The following is a 23,696-nucleotide window of genomic DNA, read 5'->3' as shown; positions in this document are numbered from 1 at the left end:
CACCTCCTCTTAGAACTCCAGAATGTTCCTCCTCTGGCCTGCTCATTAATGTAACACACATGCATTCTTTAATGTCATTTTTATGATGGACTTGATTATAACATGATCACTAGAGTTAATCTTTAAAAAAGAGAACTTCTTTAGAAAGAACTCCCATGAATTTTTTTTTCATTAAATGTGGTGTAGTGTTTATGTGTTAATATACTTACCTACCCCTACCTTCTTCAGGATCCAGCGCCATTCTGCTCCTCTTCTTAGTGACATCAGCGCTCTGCAGACTCTGCTTGTCACACTGCGCTCTGCGTGACCTGAAAGTGACTTGTACAGTGCAATGCAAGGCTATGGAGTGTCAGAACAAGGCTCCACAGTTTCAGTGTGAGGCCAAGGTCAGACATGCACTCAGGACCGGAGTGTACGGCTGCATAGAAATACATGCAGCTGCACGCTCCTGTCCGAGTGCCTGCAGCAGTACTGGGTACTGACATGCGAGACTCGTGCGAGTTTCTCGCATGTCTGACCCCAACCTAAAAGAGATTTTCGGTTCCTACATAGAGCATAGAGTGAGCCGGGTAGTCTGAATTACGGAGACGTCACTGAGAAGAGGAGCGAGACAACGCTGGACCCCTGAGAAAGCTGCGGTTGCTGAGTATAATAATACACTCACAATACACACTATACATAAACAGTTGTGTACTGCAATCAAGCGTTTGCGATAACTGGCAATGAGTCTTTTGGGGTGTGGGTAGGGAATTTCAACTCAGCTTCCTAAATATGTGATAAACCACACTTAAAACATAAATTAAAGGGAATCTGTCACCCCTTTTTTCGAGTATGAGCTGCCGGCCCCGACATCAGGGGCTTATCTACAGCATTCTGTAATGCTGTAGATAAGCCCCCGATGTAACCTGAAAGAGAAGAAAAAAGTTAGATTATACTCACCGGGGTGGTGGTCCAGTCCGATGGGTGTCGTGGTCCTGTCCGGCACCTCCCATCCGGCTCCTGCTCAGGCGCACTGCTCTGCCCTGTTGAGGGCAGAGCAGAGTCCTGCAGTGCGCAGGCACCAGAAGAGGTCGGCGCCTGCGAACTGCAGTATTCTGCTCTGCCCTCAACAGGGCAGAGCAGTGCGCCGGAGCCACGACAGGAAGAAAAGAAGAGGACGGCATCGCATGAAGATGGGAGGTGCAGGACCTGACCGCGACACCCATCGGACCGGAATGGATGCCAGGGTGAGTATAATCTAACTCTTTTTTTCTTCTCTTTCAGGTTAGAATGCTGTAGATGAGCCCCTGATGTCGGTGTCGGCAGCTCATATTCGAAAAAAGGGGTGACAGATTCCCTTTAAGTGTGGGGGGCAATCAATTTTTCACACAGGGCCTTGTAGGTTTGGATTTCTTTTTCCTTTAATAATAAAGACCTTCATTTAATAACTGCATTTTGTGTTTACTTGTGTTATCTTTGTCTAATATAGCAATTTGTTTGATGATTTGAAACATTTAAGTGTGACAAACATGCAAAAGAATGAGAAATCAGGAAGGGGCAAATACTTTCACACAACTGTATACACACATTTAATGAAAAAATAACTTACACAAATGCATTTTTTACACATGTAAAATACAATTATCTGTATTACAGATCATACTGCATCAATATGTCAACAAACAATGTTGCTGTAGTATTTTACATTCCACAGATTGCTAATACTGATGGGTAGATTCTATAGTGGAAACTGAAATTCATAATACAAACCCTTTACTTTTGATGTAATGCTGATGACAAATGGGTAATATTGAACATGCATCCATATTGTAAATATTCTGCATCCACAACCTAGATGGAAGTCGTCCATTTTGCATTTTTACATTTATATCATATCCTATATTCCTATGTGGATAGCCCTGTATCTTATACATAGCTGTGTATTATGGACTGGAATAAAAGTGCTAAATGTAGAATTAAAAATACATGAAATCGGCCTTCTCTGTGTGCAGTGAGAATAGGCAATATTCAGACATGACATATTTTTTCGGATTTTAAATCGAATTTCAACTCAATTCATACAAAGTACAGTACTATGTTAGTAAATGGAGTTAGGTTGAAAACCATCTAGTGACGTTTCAAGTAGAATAAGTGGAATGTTTCCGAACTAGTCTCTGGACTAAGTAGATCCAGTCAAATTCTGAATTATCCTGAATATTGTAAGATAACTAATAAGTTAAGTAAAAAAAAGTAAACTATTTACAAAGTTATCCAATTTACATTTTATTTTCTTAAAAGGAGGGTTTTTCTTTTAAAACTTAAAAATAATGAATTCATATCACTATATATGAAAAAAGTGGGAAACACATGTCTGCTTATAGCTTAAAGTCACTTCATTTATACATTTTGATAATATTTGCACCATTTTTGAAGAATATTTATGTATTAATTAATATATATATTTATTACCTGTTCATTTGTAATGATCATTTTTTTAACATATTTAGATTATTTATTTGAACAGTTTAAAGGGGTATTACAGTTAAATAAAAAGTATTTTCAATTCTCCCCATACTGTTTTGACTTGTTAATCTTAAAAGTTATTTGATATTTTATAGCTTCCCCAGTGTCCCATTTACCCTTTCCCATAGTTCCCAGTGGTATGAATGTCTGTGTTCACATACAGACTGCTCACTGACTGGTTCCCTGATTAGCTGTTTATCAGCTTCATGCAATACATTTGTCATCTTACAGGTTTTTGCACAATATGCCCCTGCCCCCATACATATTAGACTAATGCCGTCCGAGCCCGCTGATATTGACGAGTGTGACCAATATTCTAATGTGTATGGGGGTGTGGGGAGGTTGAGCTGACGGACAGGTCTGTCTGTAATGAGAGACAGAGATAGCGCAGTGTTGGCTGAGATACAGAGAAAAGGGTGTTATGTGGGAGTTTGACCATTGGCGGGCAGTGATGAGTGTAGGAGGGTGACTGTGTAACTGCCTTGGGTCAAGGTAACTGCCATTGGTCAGATGTTACTGACAGGTGATAGTGGGCAGAGCTACTGGGACTGGGAGTATAAGAGGTCAGGGAAGGTTCTGGAAGTTCCAGTCAGCCAGGGGAGCTCACAAGAGAGGAGGGTCTGCTGTGAGGAGAGGCAGCAGAAGAACCCTCAGGAGACTGACAGTGGAGATGGTCACGGGGGTGACCCAAAAGGACAGTGGTTGCGGACAGAGACAGACTGTGAGTCTCAGGTGGACGCCGTACTCTAAAGGGCGCAACGCTGTGGTGAAAGTGCCTAGGGCAGCCACAGCGGGAAAGAGCCATAGAGGACGCCACGAACGGTAATACAAGGAAGAGAAAGTACCCGGGTCTGTGTAAGAAGTGAAGTGTGGACTAATCCTGTGACGAAGTACGGTGGTCGTCCAGAAAACGGCCAACAAATCTGAACTATTGGACACAACCCTTGTCTCTGTCTCGTGTCTGCCAACGCCAAGAGGTGGGTCACCCCTCAGTTCTGTGGGATCAGCATCACAGCACACCTTCCCCGCCTATCAGCACCAACAAACACCTAATCGCGCCTCCCTCAGCTCGAACCCTACAGGGGTACCAACCAATCAATTTCAGGGAAGATGTCAATCTGGCATGTCCGATTTAATTTAAGACTGCCTGTTGCTTTGTTTTCATAGAGATGAGCTAAGAGCAGAGCTCTCTGTCAGTGGCTTTCTTACAGACAACAAAGAAGCGGTCTCATGAATGGGTGAGACAGCCAAGGTAACTGTAGGCCAAACTATTGGCCAGCAGTCATCTAATGTGTGTGTGGGGGTGGGGGGAGGATTGGCTTTACTCTCCAACTCCCATGCCAAACATCTACCTGACTATGCATGCAAAATAGACCAATGCTCATTCATAACACTTCTCATTCAGTGTATACAGGAAAATAGCTGATCATAACAATTAAAAACAGAACTTAACTGGTAATGTGATTTTTTTTTATTGGAGAACGGCTGAAACACTGTATTAAGAGTATATCAGAAAGTTTGATAACTTTTAAAAGGTGGTGAGTTAAGATCAACTTGATACCCCTTAAGGTTGTTTTATAGAAAGGGGTTTGGTAAGAGAAATAAAAATATTATTCTTTCAGACATGATACCGCTTAATGACCAACGAAGACAACATGGGTCCCTTCATCAGGCAAAGTTGTGTTACACTGATATTTAGCAATACTTGGGTGGTGAAAAGGTTCTGTGTAATTTAATTCCATATTTTACATCTGAAGAGCTTACACTCGTTGCCCATTATCTGCTGGGTTAATAACAGGACTTTGTTTAATGTCAATCGTTTCTTCGCTTGGAATCTTATTCATGACATCTGACAAAAGTCACTTTCTGTTGTACGTTGTGCCATCCATTGGTAAACCCTTTGTGTTTAGCAATTTCCTCAGAGCTTCTTTTACTTCTTTGTTACGTAGGCAATAAATTAAAGGATTAAGTAAAGGAGTCACCACAGTGTTGAAAAGAGCCATGACTTTGTTGACATTCAATGGGTAGGACACGCTAGGACGATCATAAATAAATATGACTGTGCCATAGAGGAGAGTGACCACCGTGAAATGTGAGGCACACGTGGAGAAAGCTTTTTGCCTTCTCTTATTGGATGGAATTTTAAGTATAGTAGAGAGGATGAACCCATAAGATACAACAGTGAAAAACAGTGAGGTGAGAATGATGATGCAGGCAAATAAGAAGACTGTAATTTCTTCTAGGAAGGTATCCTTACATGAAAGCTTCAGAAGAGCTGGGAGGTCACAAAAGAAATGGTTGATAATAGCAGGCTGGCAAAACGTCAGGCGAGATATAAAAAGTATAAGAAAAAATACAGATAGGAAAGCCACAGACCAGCAAGCTAGAGTAGCCTGTGCACATACTTGACCAATCATGATTGAGTGATAACGCAAAGGACTGCATATTGCCAAGTAGCGGTCAATGGCCATTACACCAAGGAGGAAAAACTCTGTGGAACCCAAAGAGAAGTAAAAATATGTTTGTAGAAAGCATCCATAAAATGATATAGTTTTCCAGCCAGCCAAATTACATAAGAGCTTTGGTGCAATCGACGATGTATACAAGATCTCTAAGAAAAAGAGCTGGCTAAGAAAAAAATACATGGGAGTATGGAGTCTGTTGTCTACACGAACCAAAATAATGATTGCAACATTTGCTGCCACAGTCGATAAGTAGATCACAAAGAAAACCACCAAAAGCAAAGACTGGAGTTCTAATGAGATAGAAAACCCAACCAAGAAAAATTGTGTTGCACTGCTTTGGTTATCCATTATCGTAACCCTGTAAACACAATGTAGTAGGGAAGGGTGAAGTGTATTATTTTGTTATTTTTTTATATTTTAAGTAGAATAGCCCTTTAGGGTATAAAGACGCATAGCTACATCATGGAACGCCCTCAGTTAAGGTGTAATGGGGACAAGGGAGATAGTCGTGGCTAGAGTTGAGCGAAACGGGTCGAAAAAATTCAAAAGTCGCCGACTTTTGGCAAAGTCGGGTTTCATGAAACGAAACCCGACCCTAGGATGAGGTCGGCCACGAGGTCGGCGACTTACGCGCCAAAGTCGCGTTTCAAAAGTTTGTTTTGCGCTCTTTTTCAGCCAATCAGGATCCACGGACACTGTGGGCAACGTGATGACCTAGGCACGGGTCACCACCATCTTTCAGAAGGGCATGCAAGTGATTGGCTTGCTTTGGTGGGCGTCACAGGGGGTATAAAAGGGCGTGCACGCCGACCGCCATCTTACTTCTGCCGATCTTAGTATAGGGAGAGGTTGCTGCTGATTCTGTAGGGAGAGCGTTAGGCAGGGAAGAAGACAAAAAAACTGCTTCTGCTGCTAGCGATTTGGCCTGCACAACACACAAGTCACTGTGTGTGCAGTGCAAGGGGAGGCTATATTGTGGTGTATCAGTGGTGTTGGTTGTTGGGCTGCCTTTTAAGGCTTCCTGACACGCTGGCATTGCTGTTTACCCACTGCTCCGCAAACTGCTTTTTTAAAAGCAATCCAATCTCCCTTATCCTCTAGTCACTTTTGTCACAGCTGTGCCATCGAGCGTGTCACATAGCGCTCAGATATCAGTGGGCCTCACACAATCCACAAGTGTCCAGTGTCCAAAAGTGTACGCAGAGATTCAAAATCTCCATTATCCTCTCGTCACTTTGGTCACAGGCAGCTGTGCCATCGAGCGTGTCACATAGCGCTCAGATATCAGTGGGCCTCACACAATCCACAAGTGTCCAGTGTCCAAAAGTGTACGCAGAGATTCAAAATCTCCATTATCCTCTCGTCACTTTGGTCACAGGCAGCTTTGCCATCGAGCGTGTCACATAGCGCTCAGATATCAGTGGGCCTCACACAATCCACAAGTGTCCAGTGTCCAAAAGTGTACGCAGAAATTCAAAATCTCCATTATCCTCTCGTCACTTTGGTCACAGGCAGCTGTGCCATCGAGCGTGTCACATAGCGCTCAGATATCAGTGGGCCTCACACAATCCACAAGTGTCCAGTCTCCAAAAGTGTACGCAGAGATTCAAAATCTCCATTATCCTCTCGTCACTTTGGTCACAGGCAGCTGTGCCATCGAGCGTGTCACATAGCGCTCAGATATCAGTGGGCCTCACACAATCCACAAGTGTCCAGTGTCCAAAAGTGTACGCAGAGATTCAAAATCTCCATTATCCTCTCGTCACTTTGGTCACAGGCAGCTGTGCCATCGAGCGTGTCACATAGCGCTCAGATATCAGTGGGCTTCACACAATCCTCAAGTGTCCAGTGTCCAAAAGTGTACGCAGAGATTCAAAATCTCCATTATCCTCTCGTCACTTTGGTCACAGGCAGCTGTGCCATCGAGCGTGTCACATAGCGCACAGATATCAGTGGGCCTCACACAATCCACAAGTGTCCACTGTCCACAAGTGTGTGCAGAAATTCTAAAACTCCCCTGTCCTATAGACACCTTGTACCTTGTTTTACATTACTATATAGTTTGTAGGATTTTGTCTACATTTCTACCAAAAATGAGGAAGGCTGGTGGAAGAGGCCGTGGAATTGGGCGGGGGTTGGCAGCTGGTAATGATGGTGTTGGTGGTGGATCTGATGGTAGTGGCAAGAGCAAAATAGGACCGAATGCAGGAGGTGCTGACCCTGCGTCATCGTCTGGCTACATAAGGCCTCGAACGCTTAGTTTTCTAGGAGTTGGCAAACCGCTTTTAAAGGCAGAGCATCAGGAAAAAGTTTTGTCTTACATTGCTGACTCAGCCTCCAGCTCTATCGCCTCCTCTTCTTCAGTTGTAAAAAGTAAAAGCACTGAGTCGTCATTGGAGGCTCATGTTCATGAACCACACCTTTCCTTGTGTCCTTCACCCCAACCAAGATTGAAGGATGACGCAGGCCATACTACTGATTACTCCATGGAGCTGTTTTCACATACCATGCCTGGATTATCAAGTCAAATGGTGAATTACCCAGGCCAAGATGAATCTGACATGGAGTGCACTGATGCACAGCCGCTGATGGATGATTCTGCTGGTACATTCACTCAGAGCACTACATTGTCCTCGCAGTGTACAGAGCCAGATTTTGACCCTGATGAGACTCAGGTGCCCCTTCCCGCACACTATACCACCATACACGGTGACACAGAGAAAGGTGCACATGACATAGAAGAGGAGGTGATGGATGACCCAGTTGTTGACCCAGATTGGCATCCATTGGGGGAAGAGGGTGCTGCTTCCAATAGCTCAGATGAGGAGCATCCACAGCAGACATCGACATCGCAACAGCTGTTATCTGGCAGGCCCGGAGCACTCCAAAGACAGGTTCCAAACATCAAAAGAGTTGCTGGACAGCTTGTCCAGAGGGTCAAAAGATCACAGCGTGCTAGGCCGCAAAATGTCTGCCAAAGTAGGAAGAGTGCAGTGTGGCACTTTTTTGAACAAAATCCTCATGATCAGGCCAAGGTTATCTGTAAGAAGTGCGCAAAGACCTTTAGCCGAGGGAAAAATCTGAAAAATTTGAATACCAGTTGCATGCTTAGACATTTAACCAGCATGCACTTGCAAGCGTGGACACAACACCAAACCTCAAGTGCCACATGTGCAACTGATCACAACGAAGGTAGTCAGCAACGCTACATTGTTTCCCCCACTGTAAGCCCACCGGTTAGCACAGCAGCAAATGTTGAGGTGTCGTTGCAAGACCACAGCAGTCAGGGATTCCCACTGTTATATCAACGAAAGACTGATTCTAGGCCATCAGAAAGAACACCAACTCCATCACCATCATCAACCCTCTCTCAGTCCGCCCTGTCCACCGCTACTTCCACCATATGCAGCTCTCAAGTCCAGCTCACCCTCCCAGACACTATGAGTAGGTCAAGAAAGTACTCAGTCTCTCATCCGCGTACACTGGGTTTGAACGCCCACATTGCCAAACTAATCTCGTTTGAGATGATGCCCTTTCGGTTGGTGGAAAGCACAGCTTTCCGCGAACTCATGGCCTATGCAGCACCACGCTATGACCTACCCAGTCGCCACTTCTTCTCTCGCAAAGCCATCCCAGCCCTCCACCATCATGTGAAAGACCACATTGTCCATGCACTCAAGCAGTCAGTGAGCGGAAAGGTGCACCTCACAACTGATGCATGGTCCAGTCGGCATGGCCAGGGCCGTTACGTGTCCATCACTGCGCACTGGGTTAATGTGGTGGATGCAGGGTCCACAGGGGACAGCGGTGGTGGGACAGTGCTGCCTAGCCCACGGTATAGGAAACAGTTGGCTGTAGGCGTTCGACCCTCCTCCTCCTCCTCCTCCTCCTCCAGAAGCGAAAGCTCGTCCACAGAGCGCAGTCGTACGAGCACTCCATCTGCAGCTGCCACTGTTGCACACGATGTGTCCCCCTATCGAGCAGCTAGTGGAAAGCGTCAGCAGGCTGTGTTGCAGATGATGTGTTTGGGCGACAGACACACCGCCGAGGTGCTGGCCGAGTACTTGAAGCGACAAACTGAGTCATGGCTGGGCAGTGTACATCTTGAGGCAGGCAAGGTAGTTAGTGATAACGGCCGTAATTTTGTGGCAGCCATAGCCCTTTCAAAACTCAGCCACATACCTTGCTTGGCTCACACCTTGAACCTGGTGGTGCAGTGCTTCCTCAAAAATTATCCGGAGTTAACAGCCCTGCTCCAGAAGGTGCGAAGACTGCGCGCACATCCGCCGGTCGCCTGTACACTCCGTTCGTATGCAGAAGCTGCAGCGATTGCTCCACCTTCCCAACCACCGCCTCATTATCGACATTGCAACAAGGTGGAACTCCACCCTGCACATGGTGGAGCGGCTGTGCGAGCAGAGGCAGGCCATAATGCATTTGTGGGAGGATACACGGCCAGGCACTTTGAGAGCAGACATGGAGTTGACAGGCGTGCAGTGGTCGAAGCTGAAAGACCTTTGTAAAGTCCTTCAGTGTTTTGAGGAATGCACACGGCTGGTAAGCGCAGACGACGCCATCCTAAGCATGAGCATCCCACTTATGCGTCTGCTCATGCAAACTTTGACGCACCTTAAGGAGCAGGCGTCTGCAGCCAATGTTGATGAGGAGGAAGAGGAGGAGGGAATCCTTGATGACATTCAGCCATTGTCTGCTCAGGGACCTCTCCTGGACTAGGTGGAGGAAGAAGAGGAGGAGGAGGAGGAGGATGATGGGGATGATTACTTAGGGGAGGAGGATGCATCTCGTGGGGCAAGTGAAAATGTTGGCGTGGCAAGGTCTGGTACAGGGTTTGTGCGTGACTGGAGGGATGTGGATTTGCCAGAAAGTGCTCCTCCACCCAGCACTCGCAGTGCATCATTGACACCGGGAACATTGGCCCACATGTCAGATTATGCCTTGCTGATCCTAAAAAGGGACCCCCGCATTGCCAAAATGATGAACGATGACGACTACTGGTTGGCCAGCATCCTGGATCCACGCTATAAAGGCAAATTACAAAACATCATGCCACAGGAGAACCTTGACCTAATATTGGCTAATAAACAAGCAACTCTGGTAAATCGGTTGCTTGAGGCATTCCCAGCACACAGCAGCGGTGATGGTTCTCACACGAGCCGTACGGGCCGGGGGCAGCTTGGCAGAGGTGTTCGTGGTGCACACAGCAGAAGTGGCGTTGGAGACAGGGGTTTCATGACAATGTTGTGGACTGATTTTTCAAATACCGCTCACACAACTGGTAATACTGCATCGATGGAAAGTGACAGGAGACAGCAGTTGTCAACTATGGTTACAAACTACTTTTCCTCCCATATCGATGTTCTCCCACACAGGTCATTCCCCTTTGACTATTGGGCCGCTAAACTGGACACCTGGCCTGAATTGGCCCAATATGCCTTACAGGAGCTCGCTTGCCCAGCTGCAAGTGTGCTATCGGAAAGAGTCTTCAGTGCAGCTGGATCAATCCTGACAGAAAAAAGGACCTGTCTGTCAACCCAAAATGTGGATGATCTAACCTTCATTAAAATGAACCACGCATGGGTTTCCAAGGATTTTGTCCCACCTTCCCCTGATGACACATAGGGTGACAGAAAAATGGCTTGCTTTGGTCCACCTCTTCCTGGTACTTCACCTATTTCGCCTTTTGCATCAGCTGAATGTCCAACATCAACATATGCCACTTTCTAAAACTCCCTAACTGTGCTGCCTCCCCCCCCATGGCCGGGGTAACCACCTAGCGCACGACACCGTGTGAGTGCCGTTGCCCTGGACAGGTGGGTAGGCCGACTCTTGGGCGCGTGCACTGGCACAGGGTCCCTCATAGTGCAATCAAGTGTCTCTGACGGTGGTGGTGCACACCCGCCGTCAGACACACCGCTGTACTATGAGGGGCCCAGTGCCAGTACCGACGCCCACGAGTGGGCCCCCCTTGCTTGGGCAGGGCCCCAGCATTTGCAATCTTTACCTCTCCCTGCTCCTCCGCTGTGTAATCTGGGCCGTCAAATCCATACTGTGCCTGACACCGTCTGAGCCTGCCTCCTGAGACATATATTTTGAATGTGTACGCTATCCATACATGTTATCCAGGGATACGGTACCCTTTCTAACCTTTGTGCAATCACGTGCAATCCATACTGGGCCTAACACCGTCTGAGCCTGCCTCATGCTGTATAGACATATATTTTGAATGTGTATGCTATCCATACATGTTATCCGGGGATACGGTACCCTTTCTAACCTTTGTGCAATGACGTGCAATCCATACTGGGCCTAACACCGTCTGAGCCTGCCTCATGCTGTATAGACATATATTTTGAATGTGTACGCTATCCATACATGTTATCCAGGGATACAGTACCCTTTCTAACCTTTGTGCAATCACGTGCAATCCATACTGGGCCTAACACCGTCTGAGCCTGCCTAATGCTGTATAGACATATATTTTGAATGTGTACGCTATCCATACATGTTATCCGGGGATACGGTACCCTTTCTAACCTTTGTGCAATCACGTGCAATCCATACTGGGCCTAACACCGTCTGAGCCTGCCTCATGCTGTATAGACATATATTTTGAATGTGTACGCTATCCATACATGTTATCCAGGGATACGGTACCCTTTCTAACCTTTGTGCAATGACGTGCAATCCATACTGGGCCTAACACCGTCTGAGCCTGCCTCATGCTGTATAGACATATATTTTGAATGTGTACGCTATCCATACATGTTATCCAGGGATGCGGTACCCTTTCTAACCTTTGTGCAATGACGTGCAATCCATACTGGGCCTAACACCGTCTGAGCCTGCCTCATGCTGTATAGACATATATTTTGAATGTGTACGCTATCCATACATGTTATCCAGGGATACGGTACCCTTTCTAACCTTTGTGCAATGACGTGCAATCCATACTGGGCCTAACACCGTCTGAGCCTGCCTCATGCTGTATAGACATATATTTTGAATGTGTACGCTATCCATACATGTTATCCAGGGATGCGGTACCCTTTCTAACCTTTGTGCAATGACGTGCAATCCATACTGGGCCTAACACCGTCTGAGCCTGCCTCATGCTGTATAGACATATATTTTGAATGTGTACGCTATCCATACATGTTATCCAGGGATACGGTACCCTTTCTAACCTTTGTGCAATCACGTGCAATCCATACTGGGCCTAACACCGTCTGAGCCTGCCTAATGCTGTATAGACATATATTTTGAATGTGTACGCTATCCATACATGTTATCCGGGGATACGGTACCCTTTCTAACCTTTGTGCAATCACGTGCAATCCATACTGGGCCTAACACCGTCTGAGCCTGCCTCATGCTGTATAGACATATATTTTGAATGTGTACGCTATCCATACATGTTATCCAGGGATACGGTACCCTTTCTAACCTTTGTGCAATGACGTGCAATCCATACTGGGCCTAACACCGTCTGAGCCTGCCTCATGCTGTATAGACATATATTTTGAATGTGTACGCTATCCATACATGTTATCCAGGGATGCGGTACCCTTTCTAACCTTTGTGCAATGACGTGCAATCCATACTGGGCCTAACACCGTCTGAGCCTGCCTCATGCTGTATAGACATATATTTTGAATGTGTACGCTATCCATACATGTTATCCAGGGATACGGTACCCTTTCTAACCTTTGTGCAATCACGTGCAATCCATACTGGGCCTAACACCGTCTGAGCCTGCCTCATGCTGTATAGACATATATTTTGAATGTGTACGCTATCCATACATGTTATCCGGGGATACGGTACCCTTTCTAACCTTTGTGCAATGACGTGCAACCCATACTGTGCCTAACACCGTCTGAGCCTGCCTCATGCTGTATAGACATATATTTTGAATGTGTACGCTATCCATACATGTTATCCAGGGATACGGTACCCTTTCTAACCTTTGTGCAATCACGTGCAATCCATACTGGGCCTAACACCGTCTGAGCCTGCCTCATGCTGTATAGACATATATTTTGAATGTGTACGCTATCCATACATGTTATCCAGGGATACGGTACCCTTTCTAACCTTTGTGCAATGACGTGCAATCCATACTGGGCCTAACACCGTCTGAGCCTGCCTCATGCTGTATAGACATATATTTTGAATGTGTACGCTATCCATACATGTTATCCAGGGATACGGTATCCTTTCTAACCTTTGTGCAATGACGTGCAATCCATACTGGGCCTAACACCGTCTGAGCCTGCCTCATGCTGTATAGACATATATTTTGAATGTGTACGCTATCCATACATGTTATCCAGTGATACGGTACCCTTTCTAACCTTTGTGCAATCACGTGCAATCCATACTGGGCGTGAGAACGGCTGGCGAGCTGTTAAGCAAGCTACAGCACCTGTCCAGACAAGTACAGGGATTCCCTAGCGAGGAGACTTATTTGATTGTTTTCAATGTTGGGACAGCAATTTTTGGGGAGCACTATACTCTGGAGAATGATAGATGGGGCCCACCATACACTGGAACATTCCAAAGGTGGACATCAGACACTGGAGCAGCATTTACAGGGCCCATTATACACTAGAGCATTAGAAATGGGGCCCATTATGTTTGGAGCATTATTTGGGCCCATAAGACAGTGGAGCTTCATCCATGGGGACCAACATATACTGTACCATTATGTGGAGCTCATCATATACTGTTTCAAACATTATATGGGACCAATGATTCTGTATGGAGAAATAGATGGGCCTCGTCATGAGATGTAAAAAGTGAGGTATTTTTCATTGTACTATGCCGCTATTTATCTGCCGTATCGGAGCATGATGAGTTGTGGTATGTGTTAAAGGGGCGCTTTTTCGCCCAGGGCACATGAAAACCTGCAGCCAGCCCCCCCCCCCACAACTTTAGCCAAATAACCCCCATTTTTCAGTGCGTAACTTATATTATGAAGTTAATTAAGGTTGACAAGCTTAAGTAAGAAGAATTGATGCTTTTGGCATTCAAATGGGCACTGTAGGTGTGTTTCCTGTCCTCCTCTCACTGCCGACTTTTATTCCCCATTGACTTACATTGGGTTTCGTGTTTCGGGACGACCCCGACTTTTCCCTATAATCGGACGATCTTGCTCGACCCGACTTTCGGAAAAGTCGGGTTTCACGAAATGAAACGCGACCCTAAAAAACCAAAAGTCGCTCAACTCTAGTCGTGGCTGATGGTGGTTGCTCTATCACACCCTGGTCTCACTCCACATCCACACAATGTCTCAGTGGTAGTGTGGCGCCCCTGAGGCTTCAGTGGCCACAGAGGTACTGCACCTTCTCCTAAGGTGTAGTGCCCCACCATCTAGGTAAGGTGGGAACTCCTGACCACACTCCAACACCTGTACCCCACACACAGAATAGTTCAGCAGGGACCCATCCATGCATCATGCTGGAAAGGTAATAGAGTACCTTTTGTGGTCCCTGGCTTCGTAACACGAGAGGTGTTGGGGAGGTGGGTGGAGTTAGTATAAAAGAAGGGGAAAGTGTAGGATTTGAGGGCAGTCGAAGTTAGTCGAGGTCAGTCTGAGTGCAGTCTGAGTTAGTCAGTCTGGGGAGGACAGTCACACTGTGAGGAGTGAGGATCCCTGGAAGAAGGGATGGAGGAAGGAGTGCTGCAGCTGCCCCAGTGATCTGGGCCAGCTGGCACGGAAAGGAAAGGAAAGGAAGGAGAATAGACGTAGACCTGAATCTACAGCTTCCATAAGAAAGAACAGATCGGAATGAAGGAGAACAGAAGGACGGTGGGAAGTGGGTTAGAGAGATAGACAACCCTTCCAGTCCAAAGCGCAAGGCCGGGACCCGGTCCCCGAGGTTGATCGGATCCTTAATATCCAACAACAGACACCGGTGGAGTAGTGAGCCGCTAACGCCTTACTCCCATCATAGACTTGGGACACAACAGCACCTTAATAGAGAGCCAGGACTCCGGAGTGAGGAGTCCCCGATAGAGGCTACAGCTGTCTGTCATACAAGTAAGGGTCGTAGGAACCTGAGATAAGAGGTACTCCAGGGAACCACGGTACTGGGGTGCTTCACACTTAAATGCGCATTAGAGGAGACGTTCAGGAAGGTACACGTTGGGGGAGTGTTGGAAGGGAGAATCCTGCCTTGCCTGGAGGTTGGCTGGAGCCCTTACCTGGAGAACACGGTATGGAGGCAGGCCCCTGTGTGAACAGCAACAGTGAGTAAAGCTTTGGAACTACATGCTTTGGTGTCCTCCAGTTATTCGAGTACCGCTACACTTGAGTACCAACATCCATACCATCTGCGCCTCTCCTCCATAGCTGCATCTACACTGCCCTGGACTTCAGCTCCACCTGTGGGGAGCTTTACCATCTATGCTGCACACACCATCAATCCCAGTGGATCTGCACGCAGCGTTGGCTTAACATCACACTTTCCAAACACCACAGGTGGCGTCACAAACTATTCCTATAAACTGTAATATAAACTTCCACCATTTTCATTGGGCACCCAGGGCCATGGACCGGGTCACCGCCACCGCAGCACATCCCCCTGACACCGGCCCGGTACCAAGTACCCCACAGCCCTGGGACGGAGGGCGACCCAGTAGTGTACCTTTTGGCTACTTTCCTATCAGTCTGGATCCTCTCTGATCCACTGTGGGTTTCTTCCTTGGGGTTCCACACAAATAGAAACAGAGTCAAATTGCAGCTTAAAACAAATGTTTTTACTTGGTTCCTTTCTCAGCTCGTCCAGTTCACAGTTAGGTACAGCACAAGACACTTTACTAGACACATTTTCTGTCCCTGTGCTGTCCCTCACTTCTTCAGGAATATCGCAGGGTCGCACTGTTGTCCCCAGTACCACAGCTTTCGGTCTGGCCAGTCTGGCTCACTGTAGGAGTTCCCGGTCCGTTTCACCCCAGACATGCAGGTTTTTTCCTAAGTAGCTGTCCGCCATCATGATGAAGCTGGCCTGTATTCCTTGTCTCCACTAGCAACCATCACTCCTAGGCCTTGGACGAACTGGGCTCCTTTACTTGAACATAACAGGGCTCAATTGCCCTGTCCGGGCTCCCAGGCCCTGCTGACTGAAATGGGGGAAACTCACTGACTTACACACAGTTAGCCCCTCCTTTGTTAACTATTTCCTAACCTGTTCAATGTGTGCTAATGTGTCCACCTCTAGTGGGCTAACTTCATCACTACACTATCCCTACATACAATCACATGTACATTGTATTATACATAACAACATATATATATATCAGACATATATACCAGCTGAAACCAGGACCTGCTTAAGGGGGGTGGGGACATAAACCAGTCTCTGTAACCCCTTACATCCCTCCCTCTTTTAAATATGGTCATCCCCGACCATATGGTGCTGGCGGAAAAACTTTATTAGTTACACTAAGATACTTCACATAGGGAGGAAAATTAGTAAAACCGAATAAAAAGTCTTTTCAGCTCAGCAGAAGATGACGGATTCACCTGCCAGTCGCAGAAATTCTTATGGCTCCATAAGAGTCTGTAAAATACACATCTATTCATTACAGAAAAAACGGTTTGTGACAGGAGAAAGTTTTTTCTTTTCACAAACAAAAGTCCGTTCTCCTATAGCAACTTTAACAGGGGTCTGAGAACAATCTTTCCCTTGGCACCACAAGTCACACTTAAAACATCCGGACCCTCTCACCAGGTCCTCAGACTTTGGGGGTTTCCCCCCTCCCTCCTTTGCATGGAGTACTGCCCTTTTTTACCATATGTGGGCTGCTTATTTCTAGAAATAAATAAAGGGCAAGCTCAAAACGCAGTCTATTACAGCAGCCACACACAATCCATTTCTCAGTCCAAGGGTCCATAACTCTATAGGGTCAAAGACTTGCCATTCAGCAGGGGAGGCGCAACAAGCGCAGCAAAACTTGGGCTAAAGGAAAAACAAATAGTCAATGTTTCAATCGTGACCTGCATCGGCCACAATACACCCGACTTTAGGGTTCTCCAAGGCTCCTTTGCCCCCAGGGACGCGGAACAGTCCCTTTCTCCATTTCTTTAGGTGCAACAAGCACAACTTTCCCTTTAAAGATCAGGCACCACTTCAGCAGCATGCATCCCGTGCCGCTTTATCCCACATCGGGCTCCTTGCCTGTGCTCCAGCTGAAGACAACTTTGCAGCCGCAGGTGTCGTTCAATGTAATGACAGAGCAGGGGCAGAACTGGGCCGTACAGTGTCCAGAGAACAGGGGGCCGACTGGGTCTGTTCCGGGTCCGCATAAAGTTCCAGGTTGTCCTCCTGACATAAAGTGACAGCCACTGCAAAATATCCCTGAGGGCTACCATCTTTAAAGGAGGAGACCCAATCTCCCTACTGCAGGGGCCTCCCTTACTTTATTGAGACGGCATTCACATACACCTTAGCGTTGGTTCCCACCTCGTGAATAAATCCATAGCCGTGGTCGATGTCCATATAGACCAGCTGCCCGCTAGTACGACGTCCGGCCTTAGCGTCCCTCCTGGTCGGCGCAACTCCATCCAGATTTCCTTTTTCCACTGTTTTTTCCATTCTATGACCCCCGCAAACCATCCTGCCCAGGGGATGGAAAGGGGTCCTCTGTCTCCTGATGGAACTGGGACAGGCTGAGGGACGGTGCACCGCCAGGCGTGGGCCTGCGTTCTGGGGTTTGGGACCGGAGCTCACTCACCAACTGTTTCGGCATCCCAGCCGCGATGGCTCCGCAACTGTCAGATCCCTCCATCGCGGCAATGCGCCCTCCAGAGCAGGCTTCTCCATTTCCGGCACAGGCTCCTCCAGGGTAAACTCTCCTTCCGGTTCATCGGTCTTTTCCAGTTCCACGATGATGGTGTTCCATCACCTGCAGGTTTGGGGGATCTGTCAGTCCAGTACTCATCAGTGACACCCCTCAGGTATTTTCATCCTCCTGTCGCCATCTCCACTTGATGCGACCTACGCTGCCGCAGGACCGTGTGCAAGAGTGGTCCATTGCGTCCGGTGCCATGTCTTGCAATGGTGCCACGCAACTGCACACGGGGTCTTCTTCTGTCCCCCCCCAGTTCCAAGATGGGGTCGCTTCTGGCTGCTCCACCCATTTCTCTGAGGCCTGTTGTAGGGGTGAGGCTTTCTTCTCCATCATTACCCCCACCATGGGCGGACCAGGGGATGTATCTTAGGCCTATTACTTTGCTTATGCCAGGCGGAATTTCACGCTAACTTGAGGTCAGGACACCCACAAAGGGTGGGGTTACAGTTGTCCACCATCTTCAAGCCATTTTCCACCATATTCAAAGCCACCATCTTTGTCACAATCAGGGTATCAGTCACATCCAGGATATCAGTCACTTTAAAGGCATGTTCAAGTTTCAGGGTATCAGTCATCACGTTAAAGGCATCCCCACATTACAATTTTACCAGATCCTATCGAGCTATGCCAAGTGTAACGGTGACCAGGGAGGTAGTCGTGGCTGATGGTGGTTGCTCTGTCACACCCTGGTCTCCTGCCACATGCACACAATGTCTCAGTGGTAGCGTACCTTTTCGTACACTTTCCCGTCCATCTGGATCCTCTCTGGTCCACTGTGGGTTTCTTCCTTGGGGTTCCACACAAATAGAAACAGAGTCAAATTGGAGCTTAAAACAAATGTTTTTACTTGGTTCCTTTCTCAGCTCGTCCAGTTCACAATTAGGTACAGCACAAGACACTTCACAAGACACAACATTTTCTGTCCCTGTGCTGTCCTTCACTTGTTCAGGAATACCACAGGGTCGCACCATTGTCCCCGACACCGCAGCATTTGGTCTGACCAGTCTGACTGTAGGAGATCCCGGTCCATTTCACCCCAGACACACAGGTGCCTTCCTAAGTAGCTGCCTGCCATCAAGACAAAGCTACCCTGTACTCCTTGCCTTCACTAGCAACCGTCACTCCTAGGCCTTGGACAAGCTGTGCGCCTTTACTTGAACATAAAATTGCGGGGCTCAACTGCCCGGTCTGGGCTCCCAGGCCCTACTAACTGAAATGGGGGAAACTCACTGACTTACCCACAGTTGGCCCCTCCTATGTTAACTATTTCCTGACCTATTCTATATGTGCTAATGTGTCCACCTCTAGTGGGCTAATTTCATCACTACACTTTCCCTACATACAATCACATGTACATTGTATTATACATAGCAACATATATATATATATATATATATATATATATATATATATATATATCAGAGATATATACCAGCTGAAACCAGGATGTGCATAAGGGGGGTGGGGACATAAACCAGCCTCTGTAACCCCTTACAAAGGTATCATGAGGTACAGAGGGGAAAATAAATATTTAATCATAGTCAGCCACCAATTGTGCATGTTCTCCCACTTAAAAAGATGAGAGAGGCCTGTAATTGACATCATAGGTAGATCATAACTTTGAAAGTCAAAATGACAAAACAAATCCAGAAAATCACCTTGTCTGATTTGGCAAGATTTGTTTTTCAAATTATGGTGGAAAATAAGTATTTGGTCACGTAGAAACATGCAGGATTTCTGGCTCTCACAGACCTGTAACTTCTTCTTTAAGGGGCTCCTCTGTGCTCCACTCATTATGTATAGCAATGGCACCTGTTTGAAATTGTTATTATAAAAGACACCTGTCCACAATCTCAAACAGACACTTCAAACTCCACTATGGTGAAGACCAAAGAGCTGTCAAAGGACACCAGAAACTAAATTGTAACCCTGCATCAGGCTGGGAAGACTGAATCTGCAATAGGCAAGCAGCTTGATGTGATTAAATCAACTGTGGAAGCAATAATAATAAAATGGAAGACATACAAGACCATTGATAATCTCCCTCGATATGGGGCTCCACGCAAAATCTCACCCCATGGGGTCAAAATGATCACAAGAATGGTGAGCAAAAATTCCAGAACCACACGGGGGGCCTAGTGAATGACCTGCATATAGGTGTTACCACCGTGACAAAGGCTACCATCAGTAACACTCTTCGCCACCAGGGACTCAGATCCTGCAGTGCCAGACGTGTCCCACTGCTTAAGTCAGTACATGTTCAGGCCCATCTGAAGTTTTCTAGTGAGCATTTGGATTATCCAGAAGAGTATTGGGAGAATGACATATGGTCTGATGAAACCAAATTAGAACTGTTTGGTAGAAACAAAACTCGTCATGTTTGGAAGAGACAGAATGCTGAGTTGCATCCAAAGAACACCATACCTACTGTGAAGCATGGAGGTGGCAACATCATGCTTTGGAGCTGTTTCTCTGCAAAGGGACCAGGATGACTGATCCGTGTACGTGAAATAATGAATGGGGCCATGTATCGTGAAATTTTGAGTGCAAACCTCCCTCCGTCAGCAAGTGCATTGAAGAAGAAACATGGATGGGTCTTTCAGCAAGATAATGATCCCAAGCACACCGCCAGAGCAACAAAGGAGTGGCTTTTTAAGAAGCATATGAAGATCCTGGAGTGGCCTAGCCAGTCTCCAGATCTCAACCCCATAGAAAACCTTTGGAGGGATTTAAAAATCCATGTTGTCCAGCGACAGGCCCAAAACATCACTGCATCACTGCTCTAGAGGAGATCTGCATGGAGGAATGGGCCAACATATCACCAACAGTCTGTTCCAACCTTGTGAAGACTTACAGAAAATTTTTGACCTCGGTCACTGCCAGCAAAGGATATATAACAAAATATTGAGATGAACTTTTGTTAATGACCAAATACTTATTTTCCACCATAATTTGCTAAATGAATCTTGCCAAATCAGACAAGGTGATTTTCTGGATTTGTTTTCTCATTCTGACTCTCATAGTTGTGGTCTACCTATGATGTCAATTACAGGCCTCTCTCATCTTCTTAAGTGGGAGAACTTGCACAATTTGTGGCTGACTAAATACTTTTTTTTCACACCACTGTATCTATACGTTACGGTTATCACACAAGCTCAGAAGCTGTGTGTATGCAATAACTTTAAGAACCAGATGTGGTGTAGGCAGGTCTCCAGATGTAATGTCTCTAGTCAGACAAACCTTTGATTCCAGCCATTAAATCCCATAGTTGCTTCGGTCAATAGCGATTGTGGCATCTAGCTGGTTATAGAGAAGAAGGAGCTACCTCTGTCACTGCATAGGCCCCCCTGCAACATGTCTACAAGAAGTAGATGCATTGCTGTGATGACCCGAGGCCTACAATGTGTCCTTTGGGTCTGACAACTATGGAAGTCTTCTAGGCTGTGACAAAGGAATTGTCAAATAGGCCGCTTGTCAGTAGAATTCTGACAGGAAGCTATAGTACATTACTAGTGCAGTGCATTATTTATCTATAGATAAAAAAAAAAGAAATCTATGAAACAATACCAGAATAAGTTTTTTACACAGCCTTCCAAAAAATTGAAGAAAAACTGCTGAAAAAGTCATACTGAGCCTCAAATACTAATAAAGGCTACATTTGGTCCCACAAAAACAAAACCTCACACAACAACCTTTACAAACATGTTTTGGTTTGTCTTGTTTTTTTAAGTAATTTCATTGTGCTAAAGGAGTAAAACTTGAAAAAAGCTTATAAAATGGATTTCTCTGTAACTGTGTTGACCTGCAAAATAAAATTAACATGTCAATTATGCCACATTGTGACCATTGTAAAAAAAATAAATAAAATGAAAAACAATTCAGGAATTATATTTTCTTGTTAATGTCATCTCTCCAAAAGTGAAATGAAAAGTATATATCGCAAAATGGTATAATTGAAAACTAAAGCTCGACCTCCAAAAATCAAGCTTTCACATAGTTTTGTCAATCAAAAATGTAAAAAGTATGACTCTGAGAATGACAAAACAAAAACCACACAAAGGAATGGCTATGCAGAATTTGAAAAACTAATGCATATTTAACATTTAATTGGAATTAAAGTATTTATTGGAACCAGTGGGAAGTGAAAGGACAGATCACGCTCTCTTGAAGGAGAAAGTATGTTACGGCTGGCAGAGACTTTTTGTTGTGCATGACAATGGGCAGGCATTAAGTAAGTGTGATTTCTCTACATACCTTGAATACTGTAATACATACATTAAATAGTAAAATTACCAAACAGCTTACTAAACTTAGCTTAGAATAAGATGGAAAATAAAATAGGTACTGCAAAAAAAAAGGTTGGGTTTATCGTCCTCCAATTCTGTATGGTCTGAGCAACATGTGTGCCAAGCAAAAGGCTGATATATAAGGCAATTAGAGCTCCTGGGAAGTGTTAGAAAATATCTGGGAACCCTCAACAGTACTTCAGGGAACATTTATAGGGAAAATGACAAATGCAACACTAATTAGCTAATTCATAGAAATGTGTCTTTTTCCGTTTACCGTGCATCAATGTACAAATTAATTCAAGTCATGGAATTAAACTTTATCACTATGGCATTAGGTAAGTTTTTACAGCCATTCTCATGTGTATTTTAAAAGCAAGCATACCGGCTTCATCAGGTCTAATAGATCTATTTATATATGTAAAAAAAAATAAAACCAAACTTCGGCACTCAAAAACTGGAAACTTTATTTAAACAAAAGGAAAATCCGAATATTCAGACCCATATGAAGACAGATATTTAAAATTCATCAACGTTTCGACATATAATTGACTCCTTTTTCCAGATATATCTACAGGTAAAAATATATAACAGTATTAGTGATAAATATCACAGAAATTATGCAATGGGTCAAAGAAAAAAGTAGAAAGTAAAATATAAAACTATAACCTATACTTTAGGTCCTAGTAATACAGATTTGTACATAGATTACTAAATGAGGAGTTATAAGTCACAAGAGAGGTACTGAGAGATTAAACAGCAAGGAAGTATGGGGGGCTTATGAGTATGCATAGAAATAAATCCCATCATTTATATAAATACGTAAAGGGATCTAAAGGCATCAATGTCAGCTCATAGTTGTGGTATACAACAGGGAAAAACGGTATATAACAAAGATACCATAGATAGAGAATATAGGTATAAAAAAATTCACCTCGTTTTGAATCAATCGTGCCTAACCTTAAACGCTATTCAACAAGTTTTTCCGCTCACTCTTTTTCTACTTTTTCCTACACCGCCGATGCCCTGTGACATACCTAATCACTAACCACCTGGCCGTTCCTTTACTAAACATGACATATTGTACTTAATGATAGTGGTAAAATTTCTTAGTGGTAAAAATTTGGCAAAAATTTTTTAAATGTTGCCATTTTCAAACTTTGAATTTTCATGCCCTTAAATCACAGAGATATGTAACACAAAATAGTAAATAAATAACATTTCCCACATGTCTACTTTACAGCAGCACAATTTTGGAACCAAATTTCTTTTTTGTTAGGAAGTTATGAAGCTATAAGGTTTAAAGTTTGACGAGCGATTTTTCAACAAAATTTACAAAACCATTTTTTTAGGAACCACATCACATTTGAAGTCACTTTTAAGGGTCTATATGATAGAAAATACCCAAAATGTACACCAATCTGAAAACTGCACCCTTAAGGTGCTCAAACCCACATTCAAGAAGTTTATTAAACCTTCAGGTGCTTCACAGAAATTTTTGGAATGTGGGAAAAAAATGAACATTTAATTTTTTTTCACAAAAAAAATTCCTTCAGATCCAATTTTT

General features: G+C 45.1%; 1 protein-coding gene across 1 annotated transcript; it reads right to left on the bottom strand.

Annotated features, from left to right (window-relative positions):
* Nucleotides 1-4,361: 4,361 nt before the first annotated feature.
* LOC141058634 (olfactory receptor 6M1-like) lies at nt 4,362-5,315 on the bottom strand. Its single transcript, XM_073554827.1, has one exon. It carries the CDS (start codon nt 5,313-5,315, stop codon nt 4,362-4,364), a length of 954 nt encoding a protein of 317 aa, XP_073410928.1.
* Between the last annotated feature and the right edge of the window lie 18,381 nt (nt 5,316-23,696).

The sequence above is a fragment of the Dendrobates tinctorius genome, unplaced genomic scaffold, assembly GCF_039654945.1.
Source record: "Dendrobates tinctorius isolate UK_male_01 unplaced genomic scaffold, ASM3965494v1 ptg000213l, whole genome shotgun sequence".
Classification (NCBI taxonomy): domain Eukaryota; kingdom Metazoa; phylum Chordata; class Amphibia; order Anura; family Dendrobatidae; genus Dendrobates; species Dendrobates tinctorius.
This window is presented reverse-complemented; position numbering and strand designations above follow the sequence as displayed.